The sequence below is a fragment of the Nelumbo nucifera genome, chromosome 4, assembly GCF_055504915.1.
Source record: "Nelumbo nucifera cultivar China Antique chromosome 4, China Antique-T2T, whole genome shotgun sequence".
Taxonomy (NCBI): domain Eukaryota; kingdom Viridiplantae; phylum Streptophyta; class Magnoliopsida; order Proteales; family Nelumbonaceae; genus Nelumbo; species Nelumbo nucifera.
Genome location: NC_142652.1, coordinates 2,555,862 through 2,572,268, shown reverse-complemented (window position 1 = coordinate 2,572,268; position 16,407 = coordinate 2,555,862). Strand labels below are relative to the sequence as shown.

The window sequence follows — 16,407 nt, the reverse complement described above, 5'->3', positions numbered from 1 at the left end:
GTTCATGGTCCACTCCAAGCCAAACACCACGTTAAACTCGAGGTTGTTGTTTGGTTTGAAAGAAAATTAGGAAGGAACAATAATGGTTTAGTTTAGCCCATAATATAGCGGCCTGGCCCAACTCAATCCAATACAGTTTTGTCGAGCTGGACCAAACCGGTTGCACCCTAGACCAAGGCAAAACGTTATCCCAAGGGGAAACTAGATGAATCCACCCCACTGACGTGTCTTCATCTCCTGTGTTATATCAGAGAATCCTTACCCTACTCTCTTTTACAGGACCCGAGTATTGTTCGGTCGCTTAAATCCGAAATCGAGAAAAAGCGTTGTTTTTTCATTCGAGCTCACTCGTCTCAGGCCATCAGCCATGGAAGACAGCTTCAGAGTCCGAGTTGACAGGGCGTTCGGCTCTCTATCCTCTTCTCCGTCATCCCTCGCTTCACTATGGTCTCTCACGGATGACGAGGTCGAGAGGAAAGAATGGAACCGAGAGAGAGATGGTCCTGACAGAGAAGACAACCCTTGCTCATCGTCCTTCAATGAGTTATTCGCTACCAACCAAAGGGCTTTCGAGAAGAACACGAGGAATCTCAGCGAGGAGGACCTCGAAGATCTCGATGACGACGATGGAGATGGTCGACGAGGCGGTGATGAGTTTGATAGGGAAGAGTGGGAGATCAGGTCCTCGATTGGGATGGACTGTACTCTTGATAAGGAGGTAAGCTCCGTTTCTACTGCAAGATTGGATTTTATTTCTGGTGTTATTTCAGTTAATAATTACTCTTTTTCCGTAGCAAGGTTTCAATTCTTTTTCAATTTTTAGAATTGAGGAAATTAAACATTAGAAGCAAACCCTAGCGTTTAGTTTCTGATGGAATAGAATCGTTTTAGACTGTAGTTGGATTGGGGTGGAATCGAAGGGGCCGATTCTGCCCTCTGTGTTATTTTTCGTAGCTGAACAGTTAAAACTGTTTTTTTTTTTTTTTTTCCTTTCCTTAAGCCCTTAATTCCATGTTTTTGTTGAATTTGGAAGTTTTGGGGATAGTCATCGGAATCCATGGAATTGAGGCGGCAGTGAAATTCAATTTGATTTTGTCTGGCAATCCAAAGATTGTCTCGGCTAGGTTTATCGTGTATTGGAAAAAGAGAGGTAGGTGCATTCCATTATATTTAAGAGATGTTCCGATTGCTGCTGATTTCGGACGTGGAAATGGAATAAAATTTCATCCTGCTTTGCATTCCATAGGTTTCATATGTCGAGACCCTTACAGATTTGAAATCTGAATTTTACTGGATTACGCCCACACAATTATTCTACCTTCCGGATTCCATGCAATGTTGTTTTAGAGAGGAAGGGTTATACTATACTTGTGAAACTGGGGTGCGAAAGACCTCCTTTGAGGCTTTGAGTCTGGTTGCGGCATTGTCTAAATGACCATCGTTAATTGATGTGGTATATATTTTTTTTTTCAGTGGAAAATCACTAGTGTTATTTTTTATTGGTAAAAAAATGATTTTAAGAGAACCTCCGCACTAGAAAGAGATTCAAGAGCAGGGGACACTACAACAGCTTATGCTGATTTGTACAGGAAAGAAATAAAATACACTTGACTTTTGGCTGATTTGCCGGGCTTGATCTGCCCCTCCTCCTCAAGAGAAGACCTTCCCTACTCACTCCTTCAGCAGTCATAGGGTAGTTTTAGAAATCCAGTTGAACGAGTTGTTTAGGCTTGAAGCTAGAGCTGTTGCTTCTTTATTGTCGAACTTGAGTTGGGGGCTTTGGAATTCAGCAACTAAATGAATTGAATACATCAACTAAGTATTGTGTACTGAAAAAATATACCGTGATATATAATGTAACAGTTATTATTAGAGTTGCTGAGGATGATTTGGGCGAGCCAAAACTTTTTATATGGGGGGTACATCCTTTTAGTACAGAAGTCTGTTTAAAGGACAGCAACAATCCTATATTTTGACTTTTTTTTGGTTAATAACAAGGGCTATTTGTCTTTTCAGTAGTTTTTTGTGTTCAAATCAGTTCCCATCAAGAAATATATTCATTCCATGCAACTTGCTTTCAGATTAAATATTACCTTTTAGCCCGTTTTGAATATCTTTGTATTAGGATTCCAGGCGAGAAATTTTATAAATGTATCTATTGGGGAACTTTGGGAATCATCATCCAAGCCATATCCCAAGTCCCAACTATATGGGGTCTGTTACATGAATCCTGTTTCACCATTCTGTTCTGTTTAGTTCCATATCCATCATTAAATCATTTCTTACAATTTCAACCTGTGTACCTTTTGGTCTTCCCCTAGCCCTTCTAGCCTTTTCATCTTGCAACAGATCACTTCTAAACTTTTTTTTTTTTTTTTTTGAGAAAGGTTAACTGAGATTTTATTAAAAGTTAACAAGAGAAGATGAACAGAAGCCTTAAGAGGCAGAAACAGAGTTACACAGGCATAGAAGTATCAGTAAACATAGATCCTCTATGGGCTACAGAGTTTAGTTCCCTAGGAATCGAAAACAACTTCACATTCAGAGAATCCAAAATATCTCTAGCTTCAGTCAGCATGAGCAAGTCTCCAAGGTCCTCCACTCTTCTGCCTTAGCCAATTTATCGTATTAGCGGAATCACCTTTGATGGTTAGAGAGGAAGGGCCGATCATCTTGATATAATGTAGACCTGTGAGAGAAGCTAAGATCTCTGCATTGGTGGCATCAGCTCTCCCAATTGGACCACTGAAAGCCCAAAAGATGCCCCCACGGATTACTCCTCCAATTCCTGCTTGACATGTGGATCCTTGAGCACTACCATCAAAGCTTAGAGTTATCAGATTCTCCTTCCTAGAGTGAAGAGTTTGAGTTAAATCATTTCCAGGAGAGGAGTGGAGGGCTTCTGCTAAATTTCTCTGAAGGTCATTTAGAGAAATATCTCTGAAAACTTCAGAATTAAGAGCCCAAATGTTGCATAAGAAGGTAATATGAGAGATCAGGTCTTCAATATTCCAGCTTTTGTTTTCAAATTCCTTTCCTCCCAAACACCCCACATCACTGCATGGGTCACCGTACTCCAATAGAGCTTACCCCTACTTCCTAAACCTTTTCCATTCCACTGTCACAGAAGATCCAAAACTTGCTCAGGAAACATCCAGCTGTATCCCACTAGATTGAGGAAGAAGCACCAGATCTTCCTTGTTATTGGGCAGTGCAGGAGTAAGTGTTCCGCCGTCTCACCATTATTGAGGCAAAGAGGGCAAACATGAGGGAAGATGCATCTAGGGGTGTCAATTGGACTGGATTTGGTCCAATCCAGTCCAATGAATATTTTGGACTGGTCCAGAGACTGTCCAATCTGTTCAAATTCCTGTTAATTTAGATTGGTTTCAACTCAAACCTGGTCCATTGACACCTATGTTCTTATCTTCTATTAATGGACCAGATATTGGCTCAATCCAATATAAATTCATTATGGACGGACCAGGTCCAATCCAATATGTCATATTGGTCCGTCCAAATTCAATGTCTTATTGGTCCGTCCAATCCGTCCAAATGGATTTTGATTTGGATGGAGTCCAACCCAAAACCGGTCCATTGACACCCTTAGATGCATCTGCCTTTGAGTTTCTTCTGTAACACATCATAAGTGTTTAGTTTTTTTTTTTAAACAAGCCTCCCACACAAAAAAGGAAACTCTTGGGGGAATATGAGAACACCAAACCTTCTTGACTGGGAAGGTGGAATCCTGACCATCTGATACTAGAGCCTTGAAATAGGTTTGCAGTGAACTTGCCATTTGGGTTAGGTTTCCAAATCCAAAGGTCAGGGGTAGTGGGGAGGAGATGTAGGCCTCACTAAGAGAGTTTACAAGGTCTGCAATTTCTGCAAGTTCTGCCTCTCGCAGGAACCTTCTGAGGTTTAAGTTCCAATTAGTTCCTGAGGGTGAATAGTTGAGGCAAGTGGAAACTGTGGCTTCTTGGGATTGGGAGAGGTTAAAATTTCTGGGGAAGAGAGTGCAAGAGTAGGCAAATTCTATTAGGTTTTGTCAACTGTACCTTTAGTATCATAACTATATTCTTTATACCTTTAGAGAGTTCTACTTGAATTAGGAAAGAAGGGGATATATGAGATTACCCAGAAGGAAGATGTGCATGAATGCATGTTAGGACTCGCTTGGTATTCTTTTATAGGATTGTCTACTTGAGGTGAAAGGTGAGAGATGCAAACTTATCAGTATTCTGGGTGGTAGGCCTTTAGTGTATCTTATAAGTGAGGCAGTTTTACCATGCTTATTTAAGGTATAGGCTCACTGCCTGGCCTCATAGCCTTTTAAAACAATGCTTGGTGGGTCACTGCAAATGGCATCTTGTTTATAATTCATCAATTAATATGTTCTATTTACTCATAAAAAAATATTGTTTGCAAATGTTTTAACAAATTTGAGAGTGAAACAACTGGTACTTGGCAGGTCATATTGCAGTTTGTGCTAGATTTACCATTTTTATTAGTAAAACCATTTAAAGGGAAAACTGGTTTACGGGAATGATTCAGCTAACCATTTTACAAGCATAGAAGCTCTCTCTAAAAAAAAGGGTGGGGTGGGTGGGTGAGGAGGAAAAAGAAATTAATATTGGAAAGGGGTGGACTGTGGGTGAATTGAAATTTGAGTCAGATAATAACTTAAGTTACATAAGATTTCAATTTGGAACTTGAATATTTTGTGTTATATTTAAAGAAGTTAATATTGGAAAGGGGTGGACTATGGGTGAATTGAAATTTGACTCAGATATTAACGCAAGTTACACTTGATTTCAATTTGGAGCTCGAGTATTTTGTGTTCTAGCTAATGTAATTTAAGACATTTTGCAGGATGAAGAGGATGAATATGACAAAGTGGCAATTGGCAAGGAAAATGCTGGTGACCGCTTGTACATGAGGGACGTTATTGATTATGGGATAGATGTAGACTCCTCCAATGTGGTTCCTAATTCTTTTGAGGAGTTCACCAGGGACCCACGTGCAAATCACCTGGCTGCAAAAATTAGGCTCAAAGAAGATCAAGAGGCGGCTGCAAGTACTGAATCTTTTCTGGCTGCACAAGCTAAACCAGCTGAAGTAGATCCTCAAGTAAAAGTATCCGAGGATGGTGGCTGCCTGAAATCTATTTTGAAAAGGAAGGAAAACCAGGCTGAATCCAAGTCACAAAAACGTGTCAGGTTTGATCCCGAATGTAAAGAAAATGATTCTGAACAAGAGTTGGAAGAAGCTGTGATTTCTACGATGGTGAGCCATTCAATGGAAACAGGTACAGTTTCAGAAGATAAGAATGATTCGTTCTCATCACAAGAAGCTTCTGGGATTCCAGATTATCTACGGAATCCATCTAAATATACACGTTATAGTTTCGATTCAACATCGGAAGTTGACGAAGGATCTAACCGTGGTGCTTATATGGACTTCCTTGACATGGTGAAAAAAGCAACTACTGGAGAGCCCCAACAGGAGGATACATGTCACGACCTTCCAAAATCAGTAACCTTTACTCCAAGAAAGAAGACAACTAATGTTGCAATGGTTGACAATAGCACTGGAATTAAGCAAAACCAGGAAGATGCTTTGAAGGAGTCCATGCGCAAGGCAGTCTTTCCTCTCGGCATTGCTGCAGGTGAAGCCCAAGAAGGTGATGAAGCCTGTATGATGGAGGAAGATGATCCGGAAACCCTTGCAGCAGATAAAACCACAACTTTTCGGAAATCAGGACGCCAATATAGGACAAAATCGAGGCCAGATGATTCTGGTTCTTAATGGGGAGTTGTTTCCGGTAAGGCAATGGGCATCCTTGTAGGTTCATGCATGTGTTTAAATTTGTAGTCACGTCTATACTAGTCCACTTTTTGTCCAAGTTCAGTTTATGGCATTTAAGTTTTTTTGACAAATAACTGCTAGCAAAGTAGCAATGTTAATTTTTCTTTTCGATTCACAGTGCTGAATCCATACCTCAAAAGAGGTAGATTGTTATTCCGGAGATTCATCACACCTGGTGCTGGTGCATCTACTGATCTACCGTGAGGCATCTGTGTTGGTGTGCTCAGCGCTGACAGCGGGTATTGGGGTGCTCCCTATACGTCAAGCTGGTCCACTCCTTACACTTACTGAAGCATCCTTACCTTCAGGTGCTTAGATTACTGCTAGTCGCTGTTCTCCCAACATGCACTACTCTCCTTGTTTTATTGGCGTTTGTATGTAGAAGTATGTTTGGGAATTGGCCAAGTCGCGAACATACCCAGCGGGCCAGCAGTCTCATGTCATGAATTCCCAGTCATACTATTCACATGGTAGCCATACTTCAGAAAATAGACTTGGGAAACCTTGCTCTTTGAAGTTTTTTTTTTTTTTTCATTGGTCAAAAGCAATATTAACATCCTGAGAGACGGAAGGATTAAGAGGCAGACCCAAGTCCCAAGATTCCAATTCATTTTTTCTCATCTTTTCTCACTTTCTAGTTTCATCTGAGAGAAAGGGAGGACCCTTTATTCTTCATATTCATAAATTCATATACATGAGATGGACCATGGATGACGGGCGGACATGTTAAGCATCTGTCCTGTTCATCATAGTTGACACAAACGCTGCCGCTTTTCTTTTCTTCTATGATCTTTCTTCCCTCTCTTGTTTATCAATGGATGTAGGGTTTTAGAAGACGAAATTCTAATCCGACGAATAGTTTATAACTTTATATGATGGTTTGATTTCATTTTGTTCATGTTACGTAGAACTGTTTTACTTGAATGATCAAATTAATGAACCGTTATCTAAAAGCTAAAGTGGATCAACCACCAATCCAGGTTTTAGGTTTTAGAACATAGAGCCGAATTGGCATAGAGAGATTAGTGTAACGCACACCATTGTTAGCAACAGTAGAAAAATGGGAAAACACCAAAAAGGATGTTTCTCAGATCACAGCTTTCCGAATTTTGAAAAAACGGCTAATCAAACAGTGGGTATTTTCTCAGAAAACGAATTTCTGATATGACACCATTTTCCGAGGAAACGGCATTAATCCCAAGATTAGGATGTAAACTGGACTGTTGTCAATTATATACATTTCAAAATGAGTATGGGTAAAAAGGTATTTATACTTTATTTTTTTTAATTGAAAAAGCAAATGAAGACCTGAATTTAAAGTAGGGTTTCTACCATAAAAGGGCAGCTTTTGGGGTTTAATATCAATAAAAGTAATATATTTAAAAATTTTAAAAAATATATTAACTTTTTAAAAATAATATCAATAAAGGGCAAAGATACTGTTCATCTTCTTCTTCTTGCCATTTGTTCATCAGAGCTGCCGTTCGCCGCCGCCTCCGCCTCCGACAACGTTGCCGGGGGTGGCGGCGACAGCGCTGGTGGTCATTCCTCTACTCGCTGCCACCGCCACCTCTGTCTCCACCCATCTCCGGCAACATTGCCGGAAGCGGAGGCAGAGGTGGGTGGAAGTGGCAACGGGCGGCGGTTCTAGTGAACAAATAGCAAGAAGAAGAAGATGAACAGTATTTTTATCCTTTATTGATATTATTTTTAAAAAATTAACCTATTTTGATTTTTTTTAAAATATATTACTTTTATTGATATTAAACTCCAAAAATTGCCCTTTTATGCTATTATCCCTACAGTATCATAAACAAAGGCTCCCAAAACAGCCTAAGGGATTAAGATGTATAGTGAGTTCAGATCTCCTGCAAGTTGTTCACGTAGTATCTAGCTGTACAGTAGGATATATATCCCAGAAGCCAAACAGAAGCTGAAGAAAGATGGGACCCAGTGATCCACGCGCAAGCAAAGGAAGTGGATGATCGGATGCTACCACCCCGTCCTAAATGAAATAAGGAAGGATACGTTGTGGATCCCTTCTTCGCCTGAAACAATGGCCTTGTCCTCTTTTTGATAGATGGCGTTATCCATGGCCGTGTTTCTTCGATTTGCTTGCTTTCGCATCACCCTTCCCACACCACTCATTGGCGGGGGTTCATTCACCACCTTGGCTGCAGTGATGTCCCTTGCAGACCCCGATAAGTAGTGCCAACTCAAGTTCAAGTCCATGTATATGTTTGGCATCGGTGTTGCATATACACCGCTTTCTAAGAATATGGAGCCGAATATGTGTGGGTTGAAAGTATCATTTTCTAAAAAAAAAACGGTCTTTTTTTTTTTTTGGTTTGGAAACATTGTTGTCAAATAGGACGGGCGACAACACTTTCTATTTGGTACGAATGCTCCATATCTGTTTTCAGTACTGGTACCCATTATAGAAAGTCCACATCACTGCCACATCATGTCCTCATTGGCAGCAACGGAGTTCAAATTGAGAAAATGTCGAATTCAGTGTTTTCTCATACCACACTTTTCGATTTCCAAGGCATGATTTAGAGCACCATTTTTATGGAAAAACAGTTCTAAACATGTTATCATTTTTTGGAGCACCGATTTTTTCAATGTGGTGCTGATGTATCATCGTTTTCTGAAGCAACAACATTGATGCCAAGCACCGTCCAAATCTGCTCCTTATACAAAATGTGCCTCACATCATGTTCCTGGCCGCACATCAATGTTCCCAATATAAGGTGAGATGTGGCTGAGTAGCAGATCCCAATTCTGCCAGTTCCACCTTGGCCAGGGAGAGTGATGGCATTAACACTTAACAAAGTTCAGATTGATATCCAATTCGACCACTCCAAGTTCAAGACCGTTGAATTGGGATCTGCTCCTCACAAAATACATCTCACACGGATCTCACATCCCGGGAATTTCTCTCCATACAACACAAAGGAAGGAAAATGTTCCTAGTACATGGTGAGATGGGTCTGTGAGGTCCATATGAGATGCGCTCTGTGAGAGGAGCAGATCCGGACTCAAAACCGTCGAGGAACGCCATGAAAAGTAAAAATGCTCACCGCGAGGGACCACATCAAGGCTTAACCGTCCGTGACGCCGGCTGCGGTATCAGCTGCCTGTCGATTTAGCTAGACAAGCAAGGATAATCATCTCGACTCAGCCGCCATGGCTGCCGTGGCAGGGAAACAGGTAATGATTTCAACCTACAACTGTTACATCTTTTAACGGTTTTAATTGACAATCAACAACATAACGGTTTTACTGAAATGTCCGTTATTAGCCGTTACAAATTACAATATAGTATAGTTGACGATGTGATAACACCTACATCTGAGTACTGTGGAGGGAAGTATGGCCCTCCCACCGAGTCCGACTTCGGTCAGAGCAAAGCCCGTTCCAACAACTTTACAGCCTTACGTTGGAAATATTTCCGTACTTATATGAAAACATCAACTGAAACAACACCTGCATAGAACGTCAGAACTCAGAAGCTAGAGTTGCTTTTTCAGTTGAACTTTCGGATTGATACCATTTTTATTCTTATTCAACGAATCAGTAGGATTAAGGACAGAATAACAATGTTGAACTCGAATCCTGTCACGGTGTTGTTTACTTCAGAAAGCCATCTAAGATCGGCATCCATTTTCACAATTAGAAAGTTTTGCAGGCAAGAGACTGAGAGAGGAGCTCCTGAGACACTGCATTGATAGGTCGCAGGCTCGCAGCACGGGTGTTGCCCAAATTTGAGATGAGGTCAGAGATTACCCACAGTCCACAGAGCAAGGCAGATGCAATGATAGTAGTACGCTCGGCATCATTGGCAGAGAAATGAGCTTGCCCCCAAAGACATTCTATAACGGGTTACAAGTTACGACCTGTTGATTGTTGAAGAGGATCTGGAGAGCTGTTTACTTCCTGGTCCATCAAAGGCAACCAGAGCTTATCTCCATGCGGATGCGGAGGTGGCAGAGCTGGGTGGAGCCGTGGAGGCAATTCTTGATTGAGACTGGGAGGTTCCTTCACTTTTTCCCTTGGTCATCCCTATCGGTTCATTCATTCATAATTGTTTTTCACCAGGCTGATCTAGACTGTAATGGCACGTGCTATGTGCTGCACCACAGGCCCAGAGCTCTGCCCCAAGAATCCTCCAATTCCTCTATCTGCAAACTGTAATACTTGAATGCATATTGTCTGCCACTCTTCCACTTCCATTCCATGGCTGGGGGTAGACGTAAGGGTTGCCCGGTAGCGGCTTTCTAGTTCTTCTTTCATGGAAAATTGCACAAAACTTCTGGGAACCGCAGAGGGCGACGTTTTTCAGTTTATATCCATCCCCTGACTTCCTATTTCCCATCGATTCCTGAACGTGTATTAAGATTCAAGAAATGGGGTAGTACCCACCTATGTCAAATCCAAAGACCATTTCTTTTCCTTCCCCTTTTCTCTGATAATGAGATTTCGAATCAAGGACAATTCACAGATAAGAATAAATTAAATATAAGCACAATATCGGGAAAGTAGACTGAGAATCACCATTGAAAGAACACACCAAGAGACTGCCTAAACAAAAAATCAACTTGATCAGGTTATCTCTACCTTGTTCTTTATCACGTACGTATGTCCTGTACATCAAGAGTGAGAAGTCCATATACAAGCAGTTGACTATCCCGCCATTTAAGCCCGAACCCAACAAATTCAACACCCAAAAGTGAACCTAAACAACTTGAGCTATGTCTTTCGCATAGTCTTGTGGGCTGTGGTGCCATTAACTTAGCAATGCTCCAGTCAAACAATATAGTGACCCAATGGTCATGGCAGATGAATGTATGTGGCATGCTTCTTTTGTATTGGCAATGAAGTTATGAAGCAAAGCATCCCTCATAACAAACTTATGGAAATTGAACTCTTGATTCAGAAGTCCCCATTGAGTTCGGTAACATTTCAGCAGGAAGCGTGATGTATTGAATGACAAAACAACACAGATACCAAGAAACTTAAATTGCTCACTAGAATCAATCAATCAATATACAGGCATCAAACCATGAAAAACGTCAATTCTTTTAACATGGATAAAAATGTATGGTACTGAACTCTCTTTCAGCTTCCTATGGTTTATTATCTTTGTATGAATCCTATAATGGGCAATAAGCATCAAAAGATGAATAAGCAAGGAGAAGTGAGACTACGAGAGGACGAAGGAACTTTACATTAATACCTGATAAAAACCAATCCGAATGCTCGCTTCAGATCAAATAATTAAGTTTATTTCACCCAACTCCTCAGCTCTAACCACAGAGCTCAGCTAGAATCCATCCTATGTACACTGATTCGTATGGCTTGGCTATAACCTATCTGCTATTCTTCCTAGAGCATCTGCAAGCTTACTAAGAACAGCCACTAAGCTATCAGCATGGTCCTTACGCTGGTCCCTGTCCAATTGGCAATTCATGTTCTGAACTTCAAGTTGTGCAGTAAGCATTCTACTATTCCTCTCTAGGACTTCAATTAATTGGTCCTGCAGACTGGTGTCATGACCTCCATCTGATGGCAACCGCCTCCGCTTCCTTCCCTCCTGAGACGTAGATTCTTTTTCAGGATTTGCAGTTGGCTGCTTTTCACTTGTACCTGCAGAACTTAAACCAATCAGGACAAAATATAGTTCCTGAAAGTGTTGTAAGATCTTTAGTACCCATGTTCAGGGTAGATAGAACTTCAGCACTGAGATGACAGGTTGTAGGATAGATATAACGAAGCAAATCTTCTTTTTCAAAAGGGAAAAAAATCTGCTCATTTATAATTTAAAAACAAAATAAGTTACAGAAAAATTAGAAAAAAAATAATTAAGAGAACTTTGAAAGAACCATGATTTAGAAAGTTGGGTCAACTTGGCTTGCAGTATATGCTTGTTCACAAAATTTTTACCTTTGGTACAAGGACTACAGGAACTTAGTGAAGCACTAGAGCCTCCTTCCTACTTGTTCCATATACATGACACCCCACATGTTGTGTAGGGGTCAAGCTCCCTCAAATGCAATCCTCATGCCCCAAACCAACCTGATTTTATTTTTATCATGTCAATTATGGATGTTTCTCCATACTCTTATCTGCATTCCCTTAATTTCGTCACAACTACCCAAGAAAATGCGATAGATCAGATAATTAGCATTTGATAGATAGGTTGGTTAGATCATACAATCAGACAATTGTTGTTCTGCAGAAGTAGTTCTTAAAATTCCACTATGAAAACAAAAACAAATGCCATACAAGCAAAATCATGCATCCCTTAATTTTAGCTGTGTTTTTACTTTTAGCCTCTATATTTCTAGCCAAATTCCTTCTGTCAATTCTCTGTTGAATAATGTAGTTATAGTGATTCAATTTATATTTTTGTCTGTATAAGTGCAACCTATATGGTACATTTCAACAATTATGCCCAACGTAGATGATTTGAGCAGCACTACCTTGCACGGGAATATTGTAATGGTGAAACATTAAGAATGAGAGGGTTGCTGCAGGAGCATGGGAGGATAAGCTTCGGATTGTTGAGAAACAAGTCTAAAGACAGCATGCAGTGTTTAAAGGGTTTCAGCTTAGGTAAGAAGTACATAGACTAACCTTGGCCTCCAGTGAAAGGCAGTAGTAAGAACATAATGAATATGTTATCTCTTTAGTTTTTACGGTTTTTAATCGTCTAGTAATCTAGAAAGGATTTCAAGATTTTTTACTTGTACCTTCAAAAACACATCAAGGTATAAGATCCAGTAGTTGAATAGCAATTTACTGGTCCTTTAGTTGAAATGGGCAAAGGTGACATCTGATCTAAAAGTTGAACTGGGGAGTGTTCGCATGAATATGTTGTGTATATTTGTTATTAGCAAAACTTGGTATATATTATGAGTATTAGTTCATTTATGATCCAAATAGTTGATATGGAAAGACATTTTTACTGGTAAAGCTGCATATATAGTAGAATCCATGAACTAATACCCAATACATACCAGGTTTTTCCAATAACAAAAAAAAAAAACAAATATACACAGGTAAAGCTGCATGGATGGTGGAAAGTAGCTACTTCAGTAGTTCAATTATAAAAATATAAGTCAATCCTCAAGACCAGAACATATTAGAAAAGGTTGAAACTCTTGTTTGCTCATAATCACCTACAAATATTTTAGCAATGATCTCAAAACACAAAAGGAAAGTCCAAGGATTAAAATCCCCATATTGAGTCCATTTATTTGGCAGAAACCAGCATGAATTTTGCATTAGAGCTAGTCACTGTGGATTAAGGTACTAGGCTCACTTTTTCAATAGAGTGATGGGTCAGACAATGCTTATGCTTGTTATATTCAGTACAACACTACTGATATTTGAGTTTTTAACTCTTTAAGCAAACAGAAAAGCTCTAGAACAGAAGAAGAAGAATAGGTTGTCAGTACCTTGATCTAGATGTCCTTTGGAAAACGGATGGTACTGCTTCTCTGCATCCAATTGCAAATTTAAAATTCCAATTTAGTCATAAAAAATAGGCAAACACAACAAATAATGAGAGAGAGAGAGAGAGCTTGCACAATCGAACCAAAGCCATAAGAAAGAAAACAAAATAAAAAACTCAAAAACCAGCATCCAACAAGTCCAAATAAAACTGTCTTAAACCTCTTATTTATCTACCCAAAAAAGCCCTGTTATTTATTGCAAAACACAACCAACAGTTTTCTCTTCCTTTCTGTCTAACCAGGGAAAAAGAAGAAAAAAAAGGGAGAGAGAATTAGAGCTACGGAGGAAGGCTGCTTTTGTTTCTCTTATAAAATGGACGGATATCTTTTAGACTGTAATATTTCAGCTATTATCTCCACCTCTATTGCGGAAAAATATTTGTTTTCAATCCCTTTTAATTTGTTTTCATTTAAATGGCAAAGAAACCATTATCATGGTAAAAGAGGCGAAATTATAAAATATAGTTCGAATATTTCAGAATGAAAAAAAAAATCCGTTGTTCATCAAAAGAAAAAAAAATTCCGTCCATTTTCGGTTGAAACAAATGGAAGTATAAACCTCAGAAGGAAAACATAGTCAAAACAAAGAACACGCAAAAGAAAATTTGCGATAGTCGGAAAAGATTTCTGAATAGCCAAATGAAATTCGATGCGAATCCAAAATTGAAAACCGCTAGAGGGAGGGATTAATAACTCTACAAACCATATAAAGTAAAATTACCAGAAATAGGCACCGGAGCAGGCACAGCCGTTGCAGGACTCCCCGTCGCCGCCTCTTTCTCTGAGCTACCGCCAGCCTCTTCCTGCCCCGATTGCTCAAAATCGGAAAACAGCCCTTCTTCCGCCGCCGCGCTACGACCGCTATCGAATACCGCCTCGTCCTCCTCCGCCACCCCTTCCGTCTTTTCAGTGTTCTTAACATCAATTGCCACCGTTTCTGGTTCCGTCACCGTCGCTGTCCCCCCGTTCAAGATATCGTACACCTCTCTATCGAAAAAACCCGGTAATTTCCGCTCTCTCCTCAAATCGTTCCTCATGACCCAGAACGATTCGGCTTCTTCCTTTATCTGCGATTCCCATTCTTTGATCTTCTTGAAATCTCCGGCGAGGTTGCTCCATCGTTTCCGGCATTGAACTGGTCCACGGTTCACGCCGTGCCGTTTGCAGTACGACGACACAGAAGCCCATTTGGGCTCAATGTTGGACCCAAAAGCTGAACCGGCGGCTCGACCCCTGCGGACCCGGTTCTCTGCAACCTTCTTGCCTTGGATGAGGACGAGTATCTCCTGTCTCGTCCACCGAGGAAGCCTCGGTGGTCTGTTGCCGTCGTCGGCTCCTTCAACACCGTTAGAGAGAGGGACGACGTTTGGGTCTCCATCGACGGGCGCCGCTGATGGGCTTAGCCGCTCAAGGGCCATAAACGAAACGAAGGAGTGCTTTTGTTGTGTTGAAGGCACGTGATTTTAACGGGGTGGTCCGATGTAACGGCGTTTTTAGAGCGAGAAGGTCCGTTTAGAAATTAAGGAGAAGAGGGACAAGTATCCTTTCCCAATTCCCATCTCTCTCTCTCTACTCTTCATGCTTCTTTCTTTGCCCCATAGGCCATAAGGGATTAGGGAGGGAGATATGGGAGGGGAGAGAGAGGAAAATAGGAGGGCGAGGAGGTTTTGTGGGGATGTGGTTTTGGGTGGGTTTTACCAGCTATATGGAGACCCCTAATCTCTAATGTTTCCTTTCTTTCCTTTTTTTAAGTGATTAATTGGGCTTATATTCTATGCCTTTGTATTCAATTCTCACTATAAAAAGTTAAAGGACATCACTTTCTTTCTTTGGATTGATAAGGCACCACCACCCTCTCCTCCTCTCCCTACCAGTGTAGAGTTATATCTATTTTTTTTTCACTCTCTCTCTCTCTCTTAATTGAATATAATTTGTCTAAAATTTCTTTTTGAAAGGTAATGAACACAAGTTTCTTATGCTATTTTGTCACGAAAAGGGGTTAATTATGGAGGTTAGGAGGCACATGTCTCATGGGAGGGTGATGGAAAGACTCAGCCCGTTCATTGGGTTAAGTAGGGGTCACAGTCTCCTTGTGACTGGGTGGGGACCTACCCCGCTTTGCCAAATAGGATGCAAGGGTATATGCCTATCCAGGCGGCGTATGGCTTCTGTAACTCTTCTCAACCTTCTTTGTTTTTTTTTTTTTTTTTAAATTTAATAACATTTTGGTCTATTCGTAATGGCGTGACACCCTTGGTTTGGGGTCCCATTTTGCTTGTCATCTTACAAGGCTTTTGCCCTCTTTGAATCCTAGAAAACAAAGGTCATGCCTCATCCCTCAAGGTGTGAACGAAACAATTAGATAAGGTGACCAACCATGCTTTTCCTTTTCTTTCTTTTGTTGTAAAAGAAAAAAAATCTTGGGTGGGCTGCTGTTCCCTTGTTGACATATAAAAATATGTAGTAATTAGGATTGATTGATTCCTGGGAAGCTGATCCACTCTTTCCTTTTACCATGTCATCCATAGATGATATGATAGACCCATCACCCATGTAGATAGATACTCACATATAGATACCTCCATCTACCCATTCCTCTAATTATGAAATTTCAACTCTTCACTGTGAATGAATGACTAGGATAAGGATATATGCGTCTAAATCAACATGGAAAAAAAATTTTCATTCAGTCCAGGGAGGGGGCCCCTTCCCCTTTGTAAACTTAGCAGATTCGGGCAAATTGATGGAGCCTTTTAATTAGAAATCCTGATCAAGTGGCTTTGTGCCCCTAAGCAAAGGTTTTATCATGTGTACCTTGGTTGTTTGTGGACCTGGAAAAAAAAAAAAAAGGTTCCCTATCTTTCTTATTATGGCATACACAGCACTACTGGGTCTGGGCTCAGTTTAATGGAGAGGAGTGTCCCCTCCACGACCCATTAATTTAGTGCATTTAATTACCATGAAATCTTGAGGCCATCCAATGTTGATCTTAATGGTAATATGCTTGGTGTAGAATGCA

At 40.5% G+C, this 16,407-nt stretch overlaps 2 protein-coding genes across 3 annotated transcripts; one reads left to right on the top strand and one right to left on the bottom strand.

Moving 5' to 3' along the window:
• The first annotated feature begins 268 nt into the window (after window positions 1–268).
• LOC104591860 (midasin-like protein) lies at window positions 269–6,654 on the top strand. 2 transcript variants are annotated; one of them, XM_010250929.3, is made up of 3 exons: window positions 269–718; window positions 4,873–5,824; window positions 5,987–6,654. In XM_010250929.3, the coding sequence occupies exons 1-2, from the start codon at window positions 368–370 to the stop codon at window positions 5,806–5,808; spliced, it is 1,287 nt and encodes a 428-aa protein (XP_010249231.1). In that variant the 5' UTR covers window positions 269–367; the 3' UTR covers window positions 5,809–5,824; window positions 5,987–6,654. The 2 variants fall into 2 exon arrangements, with proteins under 2 accessions (XP_010249231.1, XP_010249230.1); XM_010250928.3 differs by lacking the exon at window positions 5,987–6,654 and having other exon boundaries at window positions 4,873–5,939.
• Window positions 6,655–10,875: 4,221 nt separating this feature from the next.
• Window positions 10,876–15,222, bottom strand: LOC104591861 (trihelix transcription factor ASR3-like). Its single transcript, XM_010250930.3, has 3 exons — window positions 14,110–15,222; window positions 13,332–13,373; window positions 10,876–11,517 (listed from the first exon to the last, which is right to left on the bottom strand). The coding sequence occupies exons 1-3, from the start codon at window positions 14,804–14,806 to the stop codon at window positions 11,234–11,236; spliced, it is 1,023 nt and encodes a 340-aa protein (XP_010249232.1). The 5' UTR covers window positions 14,807–15,222; the 3' UTR covers window positions 10,876–11,233.
• Between the last annotated feature and the right edge of the window lie 1,185 nt (window positions 15,223–16,407).